General features: G+C 34.0%; 1 protein-coding gene across 2 annotated transcripts in view; it reads left to right on the top strand.

The window, feature by feature from the left end:
- RNF138 (ring finger protein 138) overlaps window positions 1-20,758 on the top strand; it is a 31,769-nt gene that overhangs the window by 8,648 nt on the left and 2,363 nt on the right. The window contains exons 3-7 of one of the 2 annotated variants that reach the window (XM_030336375.1): window positions 3,457-3,622; window positions 4,802-4,917; window positions 16,393-16,449; window positions 17,281-17,392; window positions 18,941-19,048. In XM_030336375.1, coding sequence (XP_030192235.1) covers window positions 3,457-3,622; window positions 4,802-4,917; window positions 16,393-16,449; window positions 17,281-17,392; window positions 18,941-19,048 — 559 coding nt within the window. The remainder of the gene's footprint in view (window positions 1-3,456; window positions 3,623-4,801; window positions 4,918-16,392; window positions 16,450-17,280; window positions 17,393-18,940; window positions 19,049-20,758) is intronic. The other variant, XM_032595374.1, reaches the window with a different exon arrangement.

Below are 20,758 nucleotides of genomic sequence, written 5' to 3'. Positions count from 1 at the left end.
TTTTGCTTTTTTTTTTTTTTTAATTTTAAATAAACTCTATGCCACCCACACACACATGGGCCTTGTACTCACAACCCCGAGATCAAGAGACACATGCTCTGCCTACTGAGCCAGCCAGGAGCCCCAGTCATTTTTGCTTTTTAAGATCTATTTTTGCCAGTCTTTAAGAAGTTTCAGTATTTATTTAATAAAACTCTGTTTTGCCTTTATTACTTTATAATGTGTATTTCTACTAAAAATCTTTATGTCTATATTTTGAATAAAGTTCTAAGTTAATTTTAAACCTGATTACTTTGTTTAGTTTTTTATATGAATATTTTTCACTGTTTTTGACACTATCAGTAATCTTTAGTAATGTTCTTACTATTTGGAGAGTTTATATTGTACAGTTGTTATGTGTTGTAATTTTGGAGGTTAATTGAAGATTTTCTAACCAAACATTTTGTCATCCAAAGTGATTTTTATTTCTTGCTTTTCTGTATTTTATGCCTTTAAATCTTGTATTTGTAGCCATGTCCATATTTTTGAAAGTAGTAATTACTGTATTTGTTTCTACTTTTTAGTAAAACTTCATTCAGCATTGAAACATGTTTTATACTTTATAAAAATAGAATCATGCAGTTGTACTCTCTTGCATCTGGCTTCTTGAGCTGAACATTATGTTCATCCATATTCATTCTTATTACAGTATCCTATAGTTTTAATTTTGTGAATATGCTATAATTTGTTTATTCATTCTTCTGTTGATGGACATTTGTGTAATTTTCAGCTTTTGGTTATTACCAGTAGTGTGGCTATGAACTTTCTAGGAAATTTCTTCAGATCATATTTGCAGCTCTGTTGGAGATAAACTTTGGAATGGAATTACTAGTGGGTACCGTCAGTTTTCCAAATGGTTGTATTCTATCAGTTTACACTCTTACAGATTGAATGGGAGTTTAGGTTGGCTCACATCTTCCCCAACACTTGGTATCTTTCATCTTCTCCTAAAATTTTAGTTATTCTGTTATGTATGTAATGTTATCACATTTTTATTATTTTAGTTATTTAGTTAATAACTGGGCTTTGAAATTTTACTTTATTTTATCCCCTCCCTCTAAATATAGCATTTTTGCATCTTGGTTAAGATCTTCTAATGTTCTGTGTTTATATTTTATTTATAATTGTTAAATTAGCATATTGACTAATTTACCTTTAATTGTTAACTGTTCTACTTGATTTCTTTCATTCAAGCATCATCATTCAATGATGGTACATGATTATCTCTTGTAATGAATTTTGCTGGTATGAACTTTGACAGTTTTCAATTCTTTATTTAGAAAGTTAGCTTAATAGTTTGGTGACAGTTTTGCTTTCATCTTTTTATTATTTCTCTTTGGTAGCTTATTAGACTTGGCTTCTCTAATATTACTTATCAGTCTCTTCTTTTTCTCTCTTTTTCTCTGAACACTCCTTTAAATGTTTATATTTCTCTAGATTGTTTCTTTAGTGCTCTTTTGCACTTATCTGCTCTCCATATTTTTCTCCCCTAATTTCCAGATCCTTATTTCCAGGTCTTTACTGGATATCATGCATTGAGATATTTGTAGGCCCTTTGTACCTTTCCTCTGTCAAACCAACTCTTACAATATTTTTTAACTTGGTTAATATAGTCACCTTTTACTCAAGTCTTCTGGTTATAAATGCTTATTTTTCTCATTCTCCCACAAGTTATTCTCAAAAAATTCTGTTGATTTTATTTGTTAACATATGAAGCTCCCTGATAACTGTGTCTCTAAAATAGAAATCCCATTTCTCCTATTCCTGCCTTAGTGCAGACCTTATCATGGTCTAGACTGTGGCTCCAGTTAGTCTTGTTTTTTTGTTTTGTTTTGTTTTTTGTTTTTTTAGTCTTGCTTTTTTGGTTGTTTCTGATTCATCCTCCCTTCTTTTTTTTTCTCTTTTATGGTCCCTTTGATTAAAGAGTGCAAACACTGAAACAAAGAATTTAAGTTAAAAGTTTATTAAAAATTTACAAAATATATAGACCATTAAATTTTAGTTTTTAAACAATTGAACTTACAAATGATGGTTTTGTAACTTTGTAGTTTTTATACTTTCTGAAACTACTAAAGCTTGAAACAGCACTCAGGCTTTTGGGATGCCCTTTCTTTAAAAATGATTTTGATAAGTATTGACAAATTGTTACCCAGAAATGTAGAGCACTCATTTCCTTTTATCTTCTAACACTGGTTATTATTTCTAAAACTAGTTTTTAGTTTGACGGCTGAAAGATAGTATCTTGGTTGTGTTTACTTTGCATTTTTTGACTCCAGGTTATAATGAATATTTTTAATAATTTATGGTCTTAATTGGTAATCATATCAAATGCTATGTTAGTGATATTAGCTACTATTTATGGAGTACTTTCATAACTGTCAAAAATACTGTGATAAGCATTTTATTGTATTATCTGTTTTAATCCTCTGAATAACTGTATCAACTGTAGATACTTTTCATTTTGTGGGTGAGGGAACAGATTGTGGGGGAGAAAAGTGACTTGTTCAATGCTGCATAGTTAGGAAACTTATTTCCTATGATCTGTTACACTAGTCGCTCTCAACTTTAGTTAGATGAGGAAGATTGAATATTTGTACTTATAGGGGATTGGATTAAATGTATATGGACTTTGGACCCCATATATGATGGCTATGATTTATCTAGTTTTTTTAAAAGCAAAATGATCAAGTTGGGTATTTGGCTAGGTTAGGAGAGAAGAAATAAAAATTTTAGTGAGTTTGGTTCTAATTAGAATGTTGAGAGATGGTTAGAGCAGGATGGGTCCTTAAATATTTCTCAAACTATGTTTCATTGCTCACTACTGTGGGAAGTTTTCCTATTTCCTGACAATACAAGTTTGGGTAATACATTTTCCCAAGCAGAGAAACTTTAACTTTGTTTATCCTAGAATTTCCCAAATTTGTGCACTGTTTTCTGGTAGACCTATTCATATTCATGTCTTATGGAATATCTTGAAATACATCAACTTGAGATAAAAGTTGATGTAGTCTATTCTTTCATTTTATTAGGGGAGGAAATGGAAATCCATTGTGGCCAAACATGTTGCTTGAGATCACACTGCTAGTAAATGACACAGTTAGGATAAGCCAGTCATTCCTTTGTATCATGCTTCCTTTAATAATTAATATAATGTTAATACTTATTTTTCATATATTATGTTAAAAAGTTTAAAGCATAATTGAGTGTAGTTTCTTTTATATTTCCATCTAGTTCAGTTGTTAGCCTTATACTCTGAGAAATACGTGTACAGTTTTTAAAATTCTGCTGTTTATGTACATATGAATAACCTAACTCATTTAGCATGAATATATATCCATAACCACTTGCTTGTGTTTAATCATAGAAATGGAAAGAGTCTTTTTTCTGTAGTTAACATGTCACAAATGTTTGGTTTAGTTTCTGTAGAAAATGTTTCCTGACTGCAATGAGAGAAAGCGGAATACATTGTCCCCTCTGTCGTGGAAATGTGACTAGAAGAGAGAGAGCATGTCCTGAACGGGCCTTAGACCTTGAAAATATCATGAGGAAGTTTTCTGGTAGCTGCAGATGCTGTGCAAAACAGGTAGAGTAACTGTGACATAGCTCTTTGAAAATGAAGGTTCTACTCTACTTTGAAAATGAAATTCCTGTTTGAGTTTTCTTGGTAGGTGCTGGTTTGAAGAGAAAGAAGTTACTTAAATTAGGTAGAAAGGTGAAAAAAACCACCTGATTATAGATTTTACTAGATTATAAATGTATTGAGAACAGAGACTGAGAGATACAATCTGTGAATTTGTCATAATTTTTAGCATGGCATCTTTCTCAAAGTAATTGCTTATTGATTACCTACTAAGTAAACTAAATGAACAAACTGGCATTTAACTCATTTAAACCCCATTCTGGTACAAATTGTGATGGTAGCATCGTTATTGCAATTTTGTACATAGAAATGAGCCAAATAGAGGAAGTCTCTGGTTGCCCACTTTACTTGTGTATTTATGTGTGTAAGAAATTACAAAATATTTTGCAAAGACTAATTAATTTTTAAGGAACAGGTGAGAACATCAGGTGTTGGCAAATAACTGGCATTAATTCCCCAGTCTGGATTTTATTCTATCACTTGGAGAGGGAGTGAAATAGGGGTGGTTAGGCTTTGAGTATATCCATGTGTCTATGGATTTATTGCAGCCACTTTTTCAAACGGCTAATAAAGTCAGTGAGCAAAACCAGTTGCTATTTCATGCATTCACACAAGTCAGATCTGCTTTTCCATCTCTTTGAGGGAGGTGTTAACTGACAGGGCAATGAAGCGAAGCTGGAAAATACACTTGAGAGATTCTGGCTCTACTCCTCAGTGAGAAACTGAAAAATGTTCCAAGTGTTAACCTGGGAACCTAATTTTTTTTTAAAGCACTTTCTAACTCTGCCAAGTTGCAGTGAAGAATAAAGATATGCCCAATACTTTCAGGCAGTGTATTACTGCTTTTAATGTATTTTTTTTGTCTATTATTAGTAGTAGAGTTTCAAATATAAATTTATTTGCTAACATTTTTTGCAGTAAGTTCACATCTGCATCTAACAAACGTTATTACTTATTTTCAGCTTCTACTTAAGAATTAAATCATTTACTAAAAAAATCTTGTTTAAATGGAATACTAAGTTGGTAATGTTATATTTTGGTTTTTGGCTATTGATAATATCTCAAATTTATGACTTCATTTAAAATTAAAAGTCACATTACATTTTGATCAATAATTTACAGATTAAATTCTATCGCATGAGACATCATTACAAATCTTGTAAGAAGTATCAAGATGAATATGGTGTTTCCTCTATCATTCCAAACTTTCAGATCTCTCAAGATTCAGTAGGGAACAGGTAAGCAATATTTATTCTTAAAAAGAGAATTTTTATAGTTAAAATGGGATTGTTTGGGGTAACTGTGTGATAAGGTGTTTTTTGTTTTGGGGGGTGTGTGTGTTTAAATTCCCAAGTAACAGAAATATATTTGCCTTCAAGCTTGTTTAACTTCTCTAAGATTGCATCGGGGAGAGTGACTTCATGTTTAAGATTGCATCGGGGAGAGTGACTTCATGGTATACTTAAGCTTATGTTATTCAAAAATAATTCTTAAAAAAAAAAATCTACATTTCTTTGAATAAAAACAAACATGAGGGTTGAAGGCTGTTTTCTTTTGCAATTGAAATTACTTGAAAACTAAAAATCCCTTTCAACTAAAATCTTTTTTATTTGCTATTGAGCAATAGAGTTGTTTGAAATTTTAATTTTCATAGTAAAATGTCATATAAAAGTGAAACTTGGTACTATTAAATTCTTAGCCCTATTTTAGTTCCCCTCTTTTTTTAAAGTAGATTTTGTTTTTATTTATGTTTTATTGTCTCTGATGTGTGTATATTAAACATTTTTATGAAATGTATTTTACACAGAATAATGGCTGAAATGTACATGTGTGATTTTAATAGCATTAAGACAAATATCCAGTTACTCCTGACACAAATTAAAAAATAGAACATTCTTCAGGGTCTTAGAATCTTCTTGGGACCCCATGTCCTTTTGAACTGCATATTCCCCGACGTAACCACTCTCCTCTTTTTTAGGTTATTTATTCCCTTGCTTTTCTTTATAATATTACCACCTTTGCATATATCCTTGTGTAAGGAAAGGCAGTATTGGCAGTAGTCTAGAAAGGCTCCCAGGAGACAATGTGTTAAGCAGTCTCTCTCAAGATTTTATTTGAGTAGCATTTCATTTCATGTGTTGCTAATTTTCAGTGATTAACTACTCTTAAGCACTCATACTGTATGTAGCCTTCTCTACTCCTTATTTGAAACTGTTCTAGTGTTTAGTAATTTTCTGATTGCCTAGTCGACAATTTTTTTAATTTTTTTTTTAAGTTTACTTATTTATTTTGAGAGAGAGCAAGCGGAGGAGGGGCAGAGAAAGAGAGGGTGAGAGAGAATACCAAGCAGACTCCACACCTCCCCACTGTCAGTGCAGACAGACCCTGACATGGGACTCAATCCCATGAACTGTGAGATCATGACCTGAGCCCAAATCGGGAGTCAGATGCTTAAATGACTAAGCCACCCAGACGGCACCCCCCCCACCCGTTTTTTAAGTAGGCTCCGTGCCCAATGTGGGCCTTGAACTCTTGACCCTGAGATCAAGAGTCACATGCTCAAAGCTCCACTGACTGAGCCAGCCAGGTGCCCTTGCAAGATTCTTTTTAGATTCTCATTTTACTTGACTTAGTGTCATTAGATGAGATGGGTCACTCCTATTTTACAATTTTTTAAAAAAATCCCAGGTTCCTTCATCCCTGTGCTTTCTTTGTTATTGTACCTCTGCTATATTGAAATTACTCAACAATTTGTTATTAACCTAATAGATTATTCTTAAGTGTGAGGTGGTTTGTCTTGTTTAACATTGTCTCTCCAGTGCTTAGCAAAGTTCCTAGTATGTATGATTTTTGCAGTCACTGCTTGTTAAAGAACCAAAGTTTCTTCTCAGGAGTCTTGCCTTCTTCTGTCTTACTTGTCAGATCCAGTTTGATTCCTGATAGCAGTGTTCCTGTTCTGTGCCTTTCTTCTAAAAGTAGTGTCACTTCCCTAGCTCAAGCCCTCATCATCTCTCACTTGAACTATTGCAACAGTCTTTTTGTGGGTGGTCCTACTCGAATGTGTTTTACATTGCCAAATTGTTATTTCAGAAGTGCAATTCTGGTCTCTTTCTCCCTGTCCTTAAACCTGCCTCCTTGTACCTTGTCAGTAACTTAGCCATGCATGACCTGATAGCATTGTTTCTCATCCTGGGTTCCAAGGGCCACCAAGGACTCTGTGAACTACCTAAACTACCAAATGTTTTGTGTATGTGCATTGTTCTGGAGAAAGGATGTTGAGATTCTTAAGAAGTTCCATGATCTAAAATCCAACAACTGGTTTATAAGACAGAATTCTTTATTCTAAAGCCCTTTTTGATCTGGCACTTGCCTTGCCCCTTTTGGCCTTTCTCTTTCTTGGTTACCCATCATTGCATCATATGCCTTAGCCATGTTGAATTATTCGTACCATTTCCTTGTCATCCTTGAGAAGCAGTATGAGTTAGTGATTTAAAAAAAAAGTGAACCCTTGGAGAGACTGCCTGGGTCCCAGGCTCTGTCACTTAGTAATTGTATGATTTTGGCAGGAAACTATACTTCAGTTTTCTCATCTGTTTTAAAAAAGTGGATGGTAATGATACTATTAGTACCTCGTTGGGTTGGAAGCCAATAAATAGGTCAATAAAGGCAAAGCATATTGAATAGTAGTACCTTGTTCGGTAAATGTTAGTTTTTAAATATCACCCTCATTATTCCCTCATCTACATAGTTTTACCAGTAGTAGTCCCTTTTCCCACCACTCCAACTCACACTTTGCCAGTCAATGGACTTTTTCTTCTCTTTGAAGATTTAGACCAAGTGTTAGATCTGTAGAATCTTTCTGATCTCTAGAATTTCTTCCTTTGTTCTCCCACTAGACCCTCTAACACTTTATTTATTTGTTTAGTCTTTTTAAAATCTAGAATGGGCTTCTTGGTATTATTCATTTTTATATCCTGTGCAAATTCTAATTGCAATGGAAAAATTGGGTTTGTGTACGGATTGTTAGTAAGGAAAGTGGTGATGGAAGGAAAAGAAGGTTTTTTTTTGTTTTGTTTTGGGGGGTTTTTTGTTTGTTTTTAATGGCAGGGAATAGAAGATATGATGCCAGGATATAGTAAAGGTCTTGGGAGGAAAGAAACAGTATGTTCAAATTAGGTAGTTTGAGGAGAATTTAGTAAAGGGACTGTTTTCAAAGAGTAGGGTGTTGGGTGAGCAGCTAAATCACAAGGAGTGGTGAGTGATGTACTCTGGGTCAGGGGAGGGGAGGAAGTAAATACCAGAACTCGGAGACAGAAAGCTATAAAGCTATATGGAGAGGACAGTTAGTGAGGATGCAGCCAGCTGAGGCAGTTTTGCTGGGAAGGAGTCTGGGAAATAAGTGTCCTAGCTCTCCTGTTTTACCTTCCCAGTTGCCTGCTGGGCTGAACCCAACTGGGAAGCAGAGAGGGGAGCCTGTTGATGCAGGTTAGTCTCTCAGTACACAAAGCATGGTGCACAATGGAGAGAAGATCTGGAGGGGCAAAAGATACCCAGTATATAAGGATTTCAGTTAGTAGCCAAATATATTGTAATATCCTATACACTATATTTCTCAGCTTCCAAGTAGCTAGGACAAAGAAGAAAACATCCATTAAGTTATTGACATTATCAATGATATTGTAAACAAAGTAGTTTCTAATAAGAAACACAGCTATTTCTGATACTAAAAAAGTGATACTGAAATGATTTTGCTCATAGCATCCTCGAAAGAAGAAACTATGCAGTTAAATATCATCTTTCCTGTGGTAAATACAAAACACGTTACATAGGACTCTAATTTAAAGACCTTCATTGTAGCATATGATAATGCCTTATTGCAGTGTATTAAAACTTTCCTTCCAGAGGCTTTTCTCTGAATTTCTGATATTCTGGCTTAATCTAGGGGTGGTGGTCGAATGGACAGGATCTATATATTTATGCAGTTCTCCATGAAGATTATTTGCTAGCTGCTAAGTTTTTAATAAACATCTCAGTTTGGAGAATTTAAGGTCTTACTCTCTGTCAAGTAACTGGAGAGAGGATACATTTTATATTGCTGATAAAGAGCAGAGCCATGTAATTAATAGCTGAGGATTTGGTGGCATTTTATGAAAATTCATTGCCTTTTTTTTTTTAAGTTTATTTGAGAGAGAGAAAATGCACCTGTGGGAGAGAGCAGGGAGGGACACAGAAAGAGAGAGAGAATCCCAAGCAGGCTCTGAGCTCAGCACAGAGCTCAATGCAGGGCTCCATCTCACAAACCATGACATCATGACCTGAGCCAAAATCAAGAGTCGGATGCGTGGGGTGCCTGGGTGACTCACTTGGTTAAGCATCCTACTCTTGATTTTGGCTCAGGCCATGATCTCATGGTTTGTGAGTTTGAGCTCTACGTCTGGCTCTGTGCTGATAGCTTGGAGCCTGCTTGGAATTCTCTCTCTCCCTCTCTCTCTCTGCCCTTCCCCCACGTGTGTGTGTGTGTGTGTGTGTGTGCATGCTCTCTCTCTCTCCCTCTCTCTCTCTCTCTCTCTCTCTCTCTCAAAATAAATAAGTAAACATTAAAAAAAAAAAGAGACATTTAACCGACTGGGCCACCAGGCACCCTGAAAATTCATTACTTTATTAATAAAGACCTCTCCATGGCAAAGTCAAGGGACTCCCTAAGAGTAGAGCACATATGTTTTCTCAGGGTACAGTTCACAGTATTCCTTCATAAGTACAAATGGATGATTTAAACTCTGACTCCATGACTGTGGAAATTTTTTTTTTAATTTTAATATTTTTGTTTTTGCATTTATTCATTTTTCGAAAGACAGAGTGCGAGTGGGGGAGGGGCAGAGAGAGAGGGAGACATAGAATCCGATGCAAGCTCCAGGCTCTGAACTGACAGCACAGAGCCCGATGTGGGGCTCGAACTCATAGACCGTGAGATCATGACCTGAGCTGAAGTCGGATGCTTAACTGACTGAGCCACCCAGGTGCCCCTTGACTGGAAATTCTTAAAGTGGTGTTTGCATGTACCTATCTCAGTAGTAACAAAATTTCAAAATAAATCCATAGATCATTTTATTAGTTCAACATAGATTTATTATACTTTCTGAACTACTGGGCACACTCTACATGTTATAGAATGTACAGGGATGAGCAAAACAGACACAGTCCCCTTTTCTGTGTATGTAGTAGTATAACTTCCAGTTGAGTAATCCAAAATAAACTAGCCCACGAGTTTCAGTCAAATCATTCAGGGTAGAACTATGTACTATGGAGTAATAAATATTGGAGGATGTTTAACAAAATTATTGCATTAGTATGGGGTAGTTCATCATAATAAATATATAGCAGTGCTAGTTAAGTCCATTTGTAGCTCACAACAATAAAATTCTCGTTTTAATGTATAAGACTGCATGCTTTCTGTTTTCTTTAGCCTCCAGAAGTGAGGATGAGGAGGAGTGGGAAGGAAGATGAATGTAATCATTAAGATACCAGACACATTTTATCTTCCTTGGAAATTGTTTGGTCTGTTTGTAGGCTTTTCCTACTAATTTTGACTCCTTGTAAACATTAGTAAGTAGGTATCAGTGGATTCATACAGTTTAGTCCAAATATAGCTCTTCACAAAGACTGAATTGAAGTTGAAGGCAATCTTACATTGTCATCTTTTCTCCAAGATGTTGAACATTTTTAGTGGCTAAATCTTTATTAAGGTATCTGGTACAAGTATTATATAAAATGGGTTTTCATTATTCATAAGCCTTCTTTATATAATATGGATGATAATCCTTTATTACATGCATTACAAATATTTATATATATATATATTTTTTTTACTCAGAGCTAAATATTTTTTTGCCATTTTGTAAAACACATAAACATAGAACTTGAGGTTTTTCTTTATATTTTTAAAAGACTAGAAATGGGATACTGTAGTATTTTGAAAACTTTGCTTTAAGGACTATCACAGTTTAATTTAGCATTAAATGGCATAGTTATACATAATTTTAATTCTTTTTTTTCCTTTTTTAAAAAAGTTTTATTTAAGTAATCTCTACTCCCAATATGGGGCTCAAACTCACAACCCTGAGATCAGTAATTGCACGCTCTTCTTACTGAACTAGTCAGGCACCCCCTTACCTTTTTTTAAAATTTGGAAAACAAACTTAATATGAGCTAGCTAGCTATCCTCTTAACTGATTTTTAAGTGTATAAAATAGTATTGTTATCTGTAGGCACAATGTTGTACCCCAAATCTCTAGAACCTGCCTTGCGTAACTTATGTTTTATACATGTTGATTAGTAACTCCCTATTTCATCCTCTTGTAGCCTCTGGCAACCACCATTCTATTCTTTGCTTTTATGAGTTTGGCTAGTCTACTTAACTTCATGTAACTGAAATCATGCAACTGAAATTGTACTGTGACTGGCCTTATTTAACTTAGCATAACATGAGGTTCATTCATGTTGTCATCTGCAGGATTCATTCACTTGCAGGATTTCCTTTTAAGGGTGAATAATCCATTGTATGTATATACCACATTTTCTTTATCCATTCACATCTTTGTTTCTTTATGCATTCACAAGATTGTTTCTGCCTTTTGGCTATTATGAATAGCACTACAGTGAACATGGGAATGCTAATATTTCTTTACTGTCCTGATTTCAGTTGTTTTGGTGAGATTGCTGAATCATATGGTAGTTTTGCTTGTTTTTTTTTTTGTGGGGGAACCTCCATACTGTTTTCTATAGTGGCTGCATCATTTTTGCATTCCCACCTACAATATACAAGGGTTCCAGTTTCTCCACACTCTCACTAACACTTGTCTTTTGTTCTTTTGATAATAGCTATCATAACAGGTATGAAGTGATAGCTCATTGTGGTTTTGATTTGCATTTCCCTGATGATTAGTGACCTTGAGCATTATACCTGTTGCCATTTGTAGATTATCTTTGGAGAATTATTTATTCAAGTTTTTAGCCCATTTTGTAATTGGGTTGGTAGTGTCTGCTGTTGAGTTGTAGGAGTTTCTTATATATTTTGTAAATTCACTGTTTATCAGGTACTTGGTTTACAAATATTTTCTTCCATTCTGTAGGTCATGTTTTCACTTCTTGTTTCCTTTGCTGTGCAGAAGCTTTTTAATTTGAGACAGTCCTGCTTGTCTGTTTTTGCTTTTGTTTCCTGATTGCAAATGCGTTTGTTCAGTTTTTGGCTAGTCTTGTTATGGTGTCTTTTGACATACTAAAATATATATTATATTTCTGTATGTATATATAGAAATATAATTATTTTCTTCATGATTTTTGCTTTTTGTGTCATGCTTGAGAAATCTTTTCCTACATCAGGTTATAAGATATTTTTTTCTTTAACATTTTAAAGTTTTGCTTTTCACATTTATTTTGGATGTATAATGTGACAGGAAAATTTTTCCTCACGTGATTAGTCATTTGTCCCAGTACCATTCATTGGGTCCATTTTTTCTCACTGAATTACAATGCCATTTCAGTCCTACACATTTCTGTATTCTGTTCTATTGGTCTATTTGTTTATTGTCTAGTATCAGGCTATCTTAATCACTATGACTTTAACAGTGAGTCTTAATGTCAGATAAGGAAAATTTCCCGCCTTGTTTTACTTACAAAACACTCTCTGCTGTTACTGATCCTTTGCTATTCCATATGAATTTTAGGATCAGACTTTTGAGTCTCCTGAAAATCTCTGTAGAGATTTTGATCAGAGGCGATATAGAGGTTGAATTTATTGAAAATACATTAATTTGGAGAGAATTGACATCATATGGTACTGATTTTTCCCACCTCTCTCTCCCATTTTTAAAAAAATATGCTGGAAGAGGGGCGCCTGAGTGGCTCAGTTGGTTGCGCGTCCGACTTTGGCTCAGGTCATGATCTCACAGTTCTTGGGTTCGAGCCCTGGGTTGGGCTTTGAGCCCACAGCTCTAAGCCTGGAGCCTGCTGCACATTGTGTCTCTCTTTCTGCACCTCCCCGCATTGTGTATGCGCTCTCTCAAAAATAAACATTTTAAAAATATGCTAAAAGAAATCCGTTTAGAGCATGTGTAAATGTTTTATTGTATCTTTTCCGAAAAGTGTATAGTTTTTATTAATATACAAATGGATTTTTTTCCTGTTTCATAATCTAAGTGGTTATTCCTAGTGATTAGGATTAGTACAGGTTTATACATTAAGGTTGTATTTTGCAACTGTTGATTTATTAGTTCTAAGAGTTCCAAATAATGGTAGATGTTTTTAGATTTATTAAATGGAAAATTATTTTGTTTTTTATACAGTTTTGTCTCTTAGTGCTTCATGTCATAATTTATTGCATTAACTAAGATCTCTATCTGATATTAAATAGGAGGCACCTTTTTCTTGTTCTTCATTTTAAGTGGGAATGCATCTAGAATTTTCTATTATGTTTACAATGTTTTTTTTTTAACCTAACATAGTTATTCTTTATCTGTGTCATGATGCTATCACTCTCAACTTAAGATTTCCTCCTTAAATGGTTCTATTCAAATCAGAATCTTTAATGGAATTAAAAAAATATATATATATATATATACATCTGGCTCCATTCCCAGATATTGTGATATCTAGAGTCTAGGCATTTGTATTTATTTTTTAATGTTTATTTATTTTGAGAGAGAGAGAGAGTGCAAGCAGGGGAAAGGACAGAGAGAGTATGAGGGGAAAGAGGGAGAGAGAGAGGAATCCCAAGTAGGCTCCAGGCTGCCAGGGCCGAGGCCTGCGTGGGGTTCCAACCCACGAACCATGAAATCATGAACTGAGCCGAAATCAGGAGTTGGATGCTTAACTGATTGAGCCACCCAGGTTCCCCTAGGCGTTTGTACTTTTAAAAGCTTTGTGAATGATCAGAGGGATTTTTTTTTGTTTTTGTTTACATTATGGAGATTGAATTTTATTGGATGATATTTTTCTGCATCAAATGAAATTATCTTTTTTAATTTTAATTGTTAATATGCTGTCAGTGATAGATTTTCTGTTATTGAACCCATTGATGTATTTCTGGAGTAAATGAGTAGGCTACCAGTAATAGACATGATACAAATGACTAGAAAGGGCTGGAATGATGATAATGAGAGTTGTAATGGAAAACAGAACTATATGGGCAATGGAAGAGAGAGAAAGCATTTTAAAAGAGCGTTAAATTTGATATTAAAATGTTTTAAATCACTTTTGTGATTTCATATCTCATCAGTGAAAAAAATCAGGCATGCATTCCTACTGTGTGTATGTTTATTTAAAAACTATGCATGTATTTTTACAGTACTGATACTTTGTCATAAAGCATGCAAAATTTAAGTGAGATAAAGACGAAATCGTTATTTTAAAATAAGTTTTGCTTTATTTAATGGTATAAAATATTTTATTCTTAAAGTTTTATTAATACTTTCACTAAAACCAGTGTTGTTGACTGTACTTCCTAAATTTTTTTTTAATCTTAAACACTGTGACATAATCAGAGATTTGGAACTATGTTCACTTTATGTTGATACTTGATTTTGATGACTGTCATAGCTGAAAAATATACCTACCATACAAAAAAGATACAGATCTGAATGGAAGGAGTATGTCATAGGTTGAGATTACTAAAATTTTCAGTTTCACTCACTAAATGTCAAAAGAGCTTTTGTTGAAATTTTCATCTTCCTTAATGATGTTATAGTTGTTATTACAAAGCAATCAGAAGTTGTAACAATGTTTTTATTTTTTTAAGTTTGTTTATTTATTTCGAAAGAAATAGAGACAACACGAGTAGGGGAGGGGAAGAGAGAGGAGAGAAAGAGGATCCCAAGCAGGCTCTGTGCTGCCAGCACAGAACCCGAGACAGGGCTTGAACTCACAAAACTGTGAGATCGTGACCTGAGCTGAAACCAAGAGTTGAACACTTAACTGACTGAGCCACCCAGGCACCCCTGTTAAAATGTTTTTAAAGGGCACCTTCAAAACCCAGTGATTGTGTTGATTTGGAAGATATTTTTAATGTTCTTATTTTATTTTTTAATTTTATGTGAGAGAGAGCCCAAGTTGGGGAGGGACAGAGAGAGGAGGGAAACAGAGGATCCAAAGTGGGCTCTGTGCTGACAGGCTGACAGCAGCGAGCCCCATGTGGAGTTTGAACTCATGAACCGTGAAATCATGATCTGAGCTGAAGTCAGATGCACACCTGACTGAGCCATGCAGGAGCCCCTTTATTTGGAAGATTTTTGTTTACTTTTTAATTTTTAAATTTTTAAAAAAGTAAACTCAGTGCCCACTGTGGGGCTTGAACTCATAACCCTGAGATCAAGCTGCATGCTGTACTGACTGAGCCAGCTAGGTGCCCTTATTTGGAAGATTTTTAAAGCAATTAGAAAAATCTGTTACAAAGTTTAAAAACACTGATGTGAGATTTTTTAAAATAAGTGATACATACTGTTTTTGGTGACAAAATCGTAACATCTCTTTAATAAATGCAGTCTCTGACTGAGTTATTTTAAAAAGGTGTTTAGTCTCCACATTGTTAAAATACCACCTTTACCTGAAGAGACAGATGAGATCTGCTGGAAAGGTGCAGAAAATAGTGGTTTAATAGTCTTTTTGGGTGTAGAAACTGGGAAGCTTGCTTGCTCGCTCAGCATAAGATCTGTGTGGAGAGCTAACATGGTTTATCTTCATAGAAGGAGCTGTCATTGGAAGGGTGTCTACAGTATATATACAACTTTCTTGTATATAGCTTTATTATGAAAAACAAATTTTAAAAAATCAAAAAGAAAATTACATCTGTTATTGAGATGGTATAGTAGTACTGCTTGTTTTTTGTTTTTGTTTTTGTAAAAATATGAATAACCAGTTTTCTAAGTTTAACAACTCTTTTAACTCTGGTGTTGAGATATAAGAGAAAATCTCTGTAGGGTACAGTTTTCTTGCCCACTTCTTGTTTCATTTCTGTTTTAATGTTTCTGCTATTGAAAGGCCTTGTTTCTATAAAATTGACCACACTGATGAAGTTCTGTAATGCCTAAGTGACAGTTCCCATTTAGAATATACCCACTCCTTCCTCTGGATTTCTCTAATGCTGCATATGACATTTGGCTCTGGCACAGGGTCCAAGTGAGGATGTCAAATGGTTCTGTATATTAAATGTTGGAAAGCCTAGTTCCTTTTTGGAAAATATGAACATAATGATTTTCTTAAATATTTTCAAAAATATTTTCTTACGCCTACTCCACGTTGGAGGCCATAGCTTTAAACCATATCCTAGTTACAAGTCAAAAAGTTCACAAATTCTTGCCTCAGCCCCAGCATTCAGTAACTTAGTAGATTAGGTAGAAGAGTCTCTTACTGTGAAAGTCTGAAGGACCTGGGGAAATATTATCATGCTATGGATTTAAGATAATCCTGAAAAATTCTATATTATTTATTTGCAATTGCATAAATTAATTTTAAAGGACATAAGGACTTAATAAACAGTTGTCTTACTCAAACTTATTTAAAAAGTAAATGATGCCATAATTGTTTCATAGTTCAGAACTATTTGAAGTTCAGGCTTTAAAACAAATTCAGACTAGTCATTCTCATTAGCAATTCAAGTTAATGAATCTGTAATGTGCTTTATTACTTGAAGTATTAACTATTCCCCCTGTATGTTTCTTAAGTAATAGGAGTGAAACATCTACGTCTGATAACACAGAAACTTATCAAGAGAATACAAGGTAAGCTTTTGAAAATTCTGCTACTTTAGTAAATTACATCTATCACTTTATAAAAATAGATTTTTTAAATTAAACTTTCTTAGTGAATTCATCAGACAATGCTAGAAGTTGGGAATTTAGAAATAAATGCTGCAGATGCTTTTACAGATCACATTAAATTAGAATAGCTCTCCTTTTTAGCTCTCCTTTTTCACTGTGGTCAGGTTTCTTCCATGCATAATTTAGGTAGAGTTGTCAATATTGAACTGTCTCTTGTTGAAATTCTGAGGTATTAAACATTGATGTGTGATCCTCAAAATGTTTTGAAATGTTGATCATTCTGATGATTGATGCTTTTGTTTTTCACTTTTCTTATGAATTTTGTATGTTTGATTGCTAGAGACTGGGATAAGCTGAAAGATATGATCTTGATGGGAGTCTTTTAAAAGTTTTGAGTTCTTAGATAACGGGGGTGTCCAAACTGGGACACCACAGGATATGTACAACTTTCAGGGGAGTTATAGTGACATCTGTTGGCCTTACACAAATGATTAAATTTAAGTTGTTTGGACCTAACTGCTTCATAAGTGGGACAGCTAGGTTTGTTTTGTTTTAGGCCTTGAGGCACCATGAAAAAAATGTACTGAGACATTTTAAGGGTATGTAAACTGAGATTGTTTGGGAACATCTGTTGTAGATGATTTATTGAAGATAGTTTTTTCAAAATTTTAAATAGTCTAATAAGTATAACTTTTTAAAAAAGAAACTTACAGTAATTGGTCAGAATAGGAAAGCATAATTTTTATGTTACAATTTCAAATTAAGTACAATTCATTTAAAATTGTTTTATAGCTCTTCTGGGCATCCTACCTTTAAGTGTCCCTTGTGTCAAGAATCAAATTTTACCAGGCAGCGTTTACTGGATCACTGTAACAGTAATCACTTATTTCAGATAGTTCCTGTGGTAAGTACATATGTTTAAGATGTTCTTCTGCATTTTTAAATACACTGTTTCATTTATTTCATTTCATGTGTACAAGGGAAAGGAGTTGATTTAAATTTGGATGGGGCATTATCATTAAGGTAGGTTTAGGTCAACAAAAAATTGATGACTGTGAAGCAAAACGAGATATTTAAAATTCCAGTAACTCACTTATAAAAAGGGAGATGCTTATTGTAAGGGTAATGTAGGAGAATAGCCCGGAGGAGAGTGAAATAATGAAAGGTGAGCTGGGGATTCATTTGAGGAGTGGCAGAACCAAACTTTATTGGGGCTTCTCGGTTTCTTAGTCTAGAGAATGCAAACGACTGGGTCTGATCTGGTGGATCTGCTGCAGGTGAAAACGCTTATAAATAAGTACAAAGTCAGTAGGTATTTTTAATTGTATCCTTGCAGAATCTAGTGTATGAATGCATAAAGTAAGGAAGGAAAAGAATTGTACTTTCTTTTTGATGCATACATATCTTTTTGATGCCATTTTGAGGCTGTGTAAGAAAGGGGTGAGACCTTTTTGATGAATGAGGGAGACAGAGTGGAGTGCGGGATTCCAAGATTGTGGTAATGGTCCTACAAGTCCTCTTTTGGAACATGAGTTACATAGGTAAGTGATTTCACCTGTGGATGGAACAGGAGAAACTGAACTGAACTGGAAGAGATACTTCCTTTTCAGCTGTACATTTTGATACATAAATATTTTCTTCAGAAATAAGAGTAGAAGGAAAATTTTATAAATTAAGGATTATAGATATTTCTACGCAGTTTTACTGGATGTACTAGAAAAAAGTGAGAAAGAATACACCTCAGTAACTGTTGAGGCCGCCCTTAAACTCTCACATAGCCCACTAAGGGAGATACCACCTACTTTGCTCATTAGGAGAGGGTCAGTTACTGTTAAATACACATACAATTGCCAAAGATATCTCCAGGAGAAATCTCACATTTAAGAGATTTCATTTGTTTTATATCACACTAGCAGATTTTTGTTTCTGCATTGTATTTAACACAGCACAGACTTTGGCTAGAGTCCAATTACCAAAAGTTTCTTCTTATTTCATTTCAGTATATCATACATTCACTTTTTAGTATGTCCTCATTAAAACCTTAAGGATACAATTTAAAGTTTACTTCACTTTCATTTTACTTGTAAAGAAGTCATAATAATTATAGTTCTTTGTGGCTCAAATGAGATTACGTACTTGTTAATGATAGCAACTATGATTGGTATTAATTAGCAATTTTGATTGGGTGTGTTGTTTCTATTCAAACAGTTGTGTAATCAGAGTTTAAACTAATAAAATGTATAAGATCTTTTTATTGTGTTGAATTATATTACTATAATTTATCTGAGGTAATTTGGTCCAGAAGTGATCTTTTCCTAAAATTTGGATCTTAGAAATGGTTTTCATATAAATGTTTTCGGTAACATAAGCCTGTGTTATTTTAATACTTTCAATTATTTGTATGTTTGGTTATTTTCATTATTTTTTATTTAAAACATTCTGTTTCTTATAGACGTGTCCTATTTGTGTGTCTCTTCCTTGGGGAGATCCTAGCCAGATTACTAGAAATTTCGTTAGTCATCTAAATCAGAGACATCAGTTTGATTATGGAGAATTTGTGGTAAGTGAAATTCTTTAAGCTTAAGAAAATACTGCTTAAATATTCAAGTTAAATTAACTTTTTCGATCTAGACTTGAGTTTTGAGACCAGCTGTTGTATCATACTGGATGGTTATAGAGCAGGTTCTGTTGTTTTTGTAATCTAGGTGAACTTTGGTTTGTGGGAGTGATAAAAGGTGAATTTACTATTCACATCCTATACTAGAGAGATAATTAATATAAGAAGAGCAGACTCCCAGATTGTCCAGATGATGACTTATATGAAAACTGTCTAGATTTAAGGGATAACTGTACCTGCTTAGAGAAGTAAAAATGGTTCAACAGATGGAGAGTGTATTTCTCAACTTATACTAAGTTGCTTATTATAATAGATTTCTTGTATCCACATGAGGTACAGTCTTTTTTAAAAGTGAGGGAGCTTAATTATTAAGTAGAGCCAGGTTGAGTAGATTCTGGTCTTAGTTGATGGCTTTTAACAGGGTGCACAAGGGAAGTTACATAATGTAAAAATGCATCCCTAAAGCAAAACATGTGGTTACTTTCTACCTTCTAAATGTGTCATAATTTTTTTAAAAAATTAGATGATTTGTTGTATTGTGAAATTACATTTTATTCAACTTCAGTGAATTAAAACCTTATCTAATTCAATATTGATCCTGACAAAGAATGGCTGATACTTGTTTTCCAGTTTAGGAAATAAGCACAGGTATGTGCAGTTCTGACAATGGAATGAACAGAATTTACACTTTGCTCTCCAATGTTGCAGTTATATCATTCTTGATAAATGTTTCTTTATTTTGTGGAATTTGCATATTTAGTCATATTGTTTAAAAATAACTCAAATGTATGTAAAATTCAGATGTACTTATAATTTTAGCATTTTTATGAAATAATTATAGATTCTTAAATTCTCATTTTAAGTAAATGTTTACTGTGGAGAACTATGATTTGAAAAAACAAAAATCTATCTTATGAACCACTTTTGATCTAATTGTCAGATTGGGTTTTTTTTTTTGCCACAGAAGAGTATGTAATTTTAATTATTAGGACTGTCAAGTGGAAGCCTATTAAAGCAAACCGATAGGACATAATTGATAGTAAGCAGAATTGTTTAAGTGAAAGTAGTGATATAACTAAGATTGAGCAATAGTTTTTAGCTTTGTGTTATTATTAAGAAGCTGCTATTCGGGGTGCCTGGGTGGCTCAGTCGGTTAAACATCTGACTTCAGCTCAGGTCATGATCTCACGGTTTGTGGGTTCATGCCTTGTGTCAGGCTCTGTGCTGACAGTGCAGAGCCTGCTTGGGATTCTCTCTGGCTCTCGCTCTCTCTCTCTCTCTCTGCCCCTCCCAGACTCACACTTTGTCTCTCTCTCAAAATAAATAAACTTAAAACAAACAAACAAAAAAAACTGCCATTCAGTGCTCTTAATTCAGTAAATGCTCATTTTCTTTAAAATGAATTTATTTTTAGACATTTGGCATTCTTTTCTAGAGATGACAGAATTTATCACTTATGATTGTGGGTTACCTTTAACTGTACTTTTAATTAATGGCCTTATCATAAGGTCATTATAACTTTGAAATTTCATTCTCTGCTGATCCTATGTATTTATCAATTATTCTTAAATAATTACAACTGAAATTAATTACTTATTAAAGTTCAGGTATTTAAATCTTATATTTTAAAGGAGAGTATATATTATAGTATAA

Source organism: Lynx canadensis, chromosome D3, assembly GCF_007474595.2.
Source record: "Lynx canadensis isolate LIC74 chromosome D3, mLynCan4.pri.v2, whole genome shotgun sequence".
Lineage (NCBI taxonomy): Eukaryota > Metazoa > Chordata > Mammalia > Carnivora > Felidae > Lynx > Lynx canadensis.
This window is presented reverse-complemented; position numbering and strand designations above follow the sequence as displayed.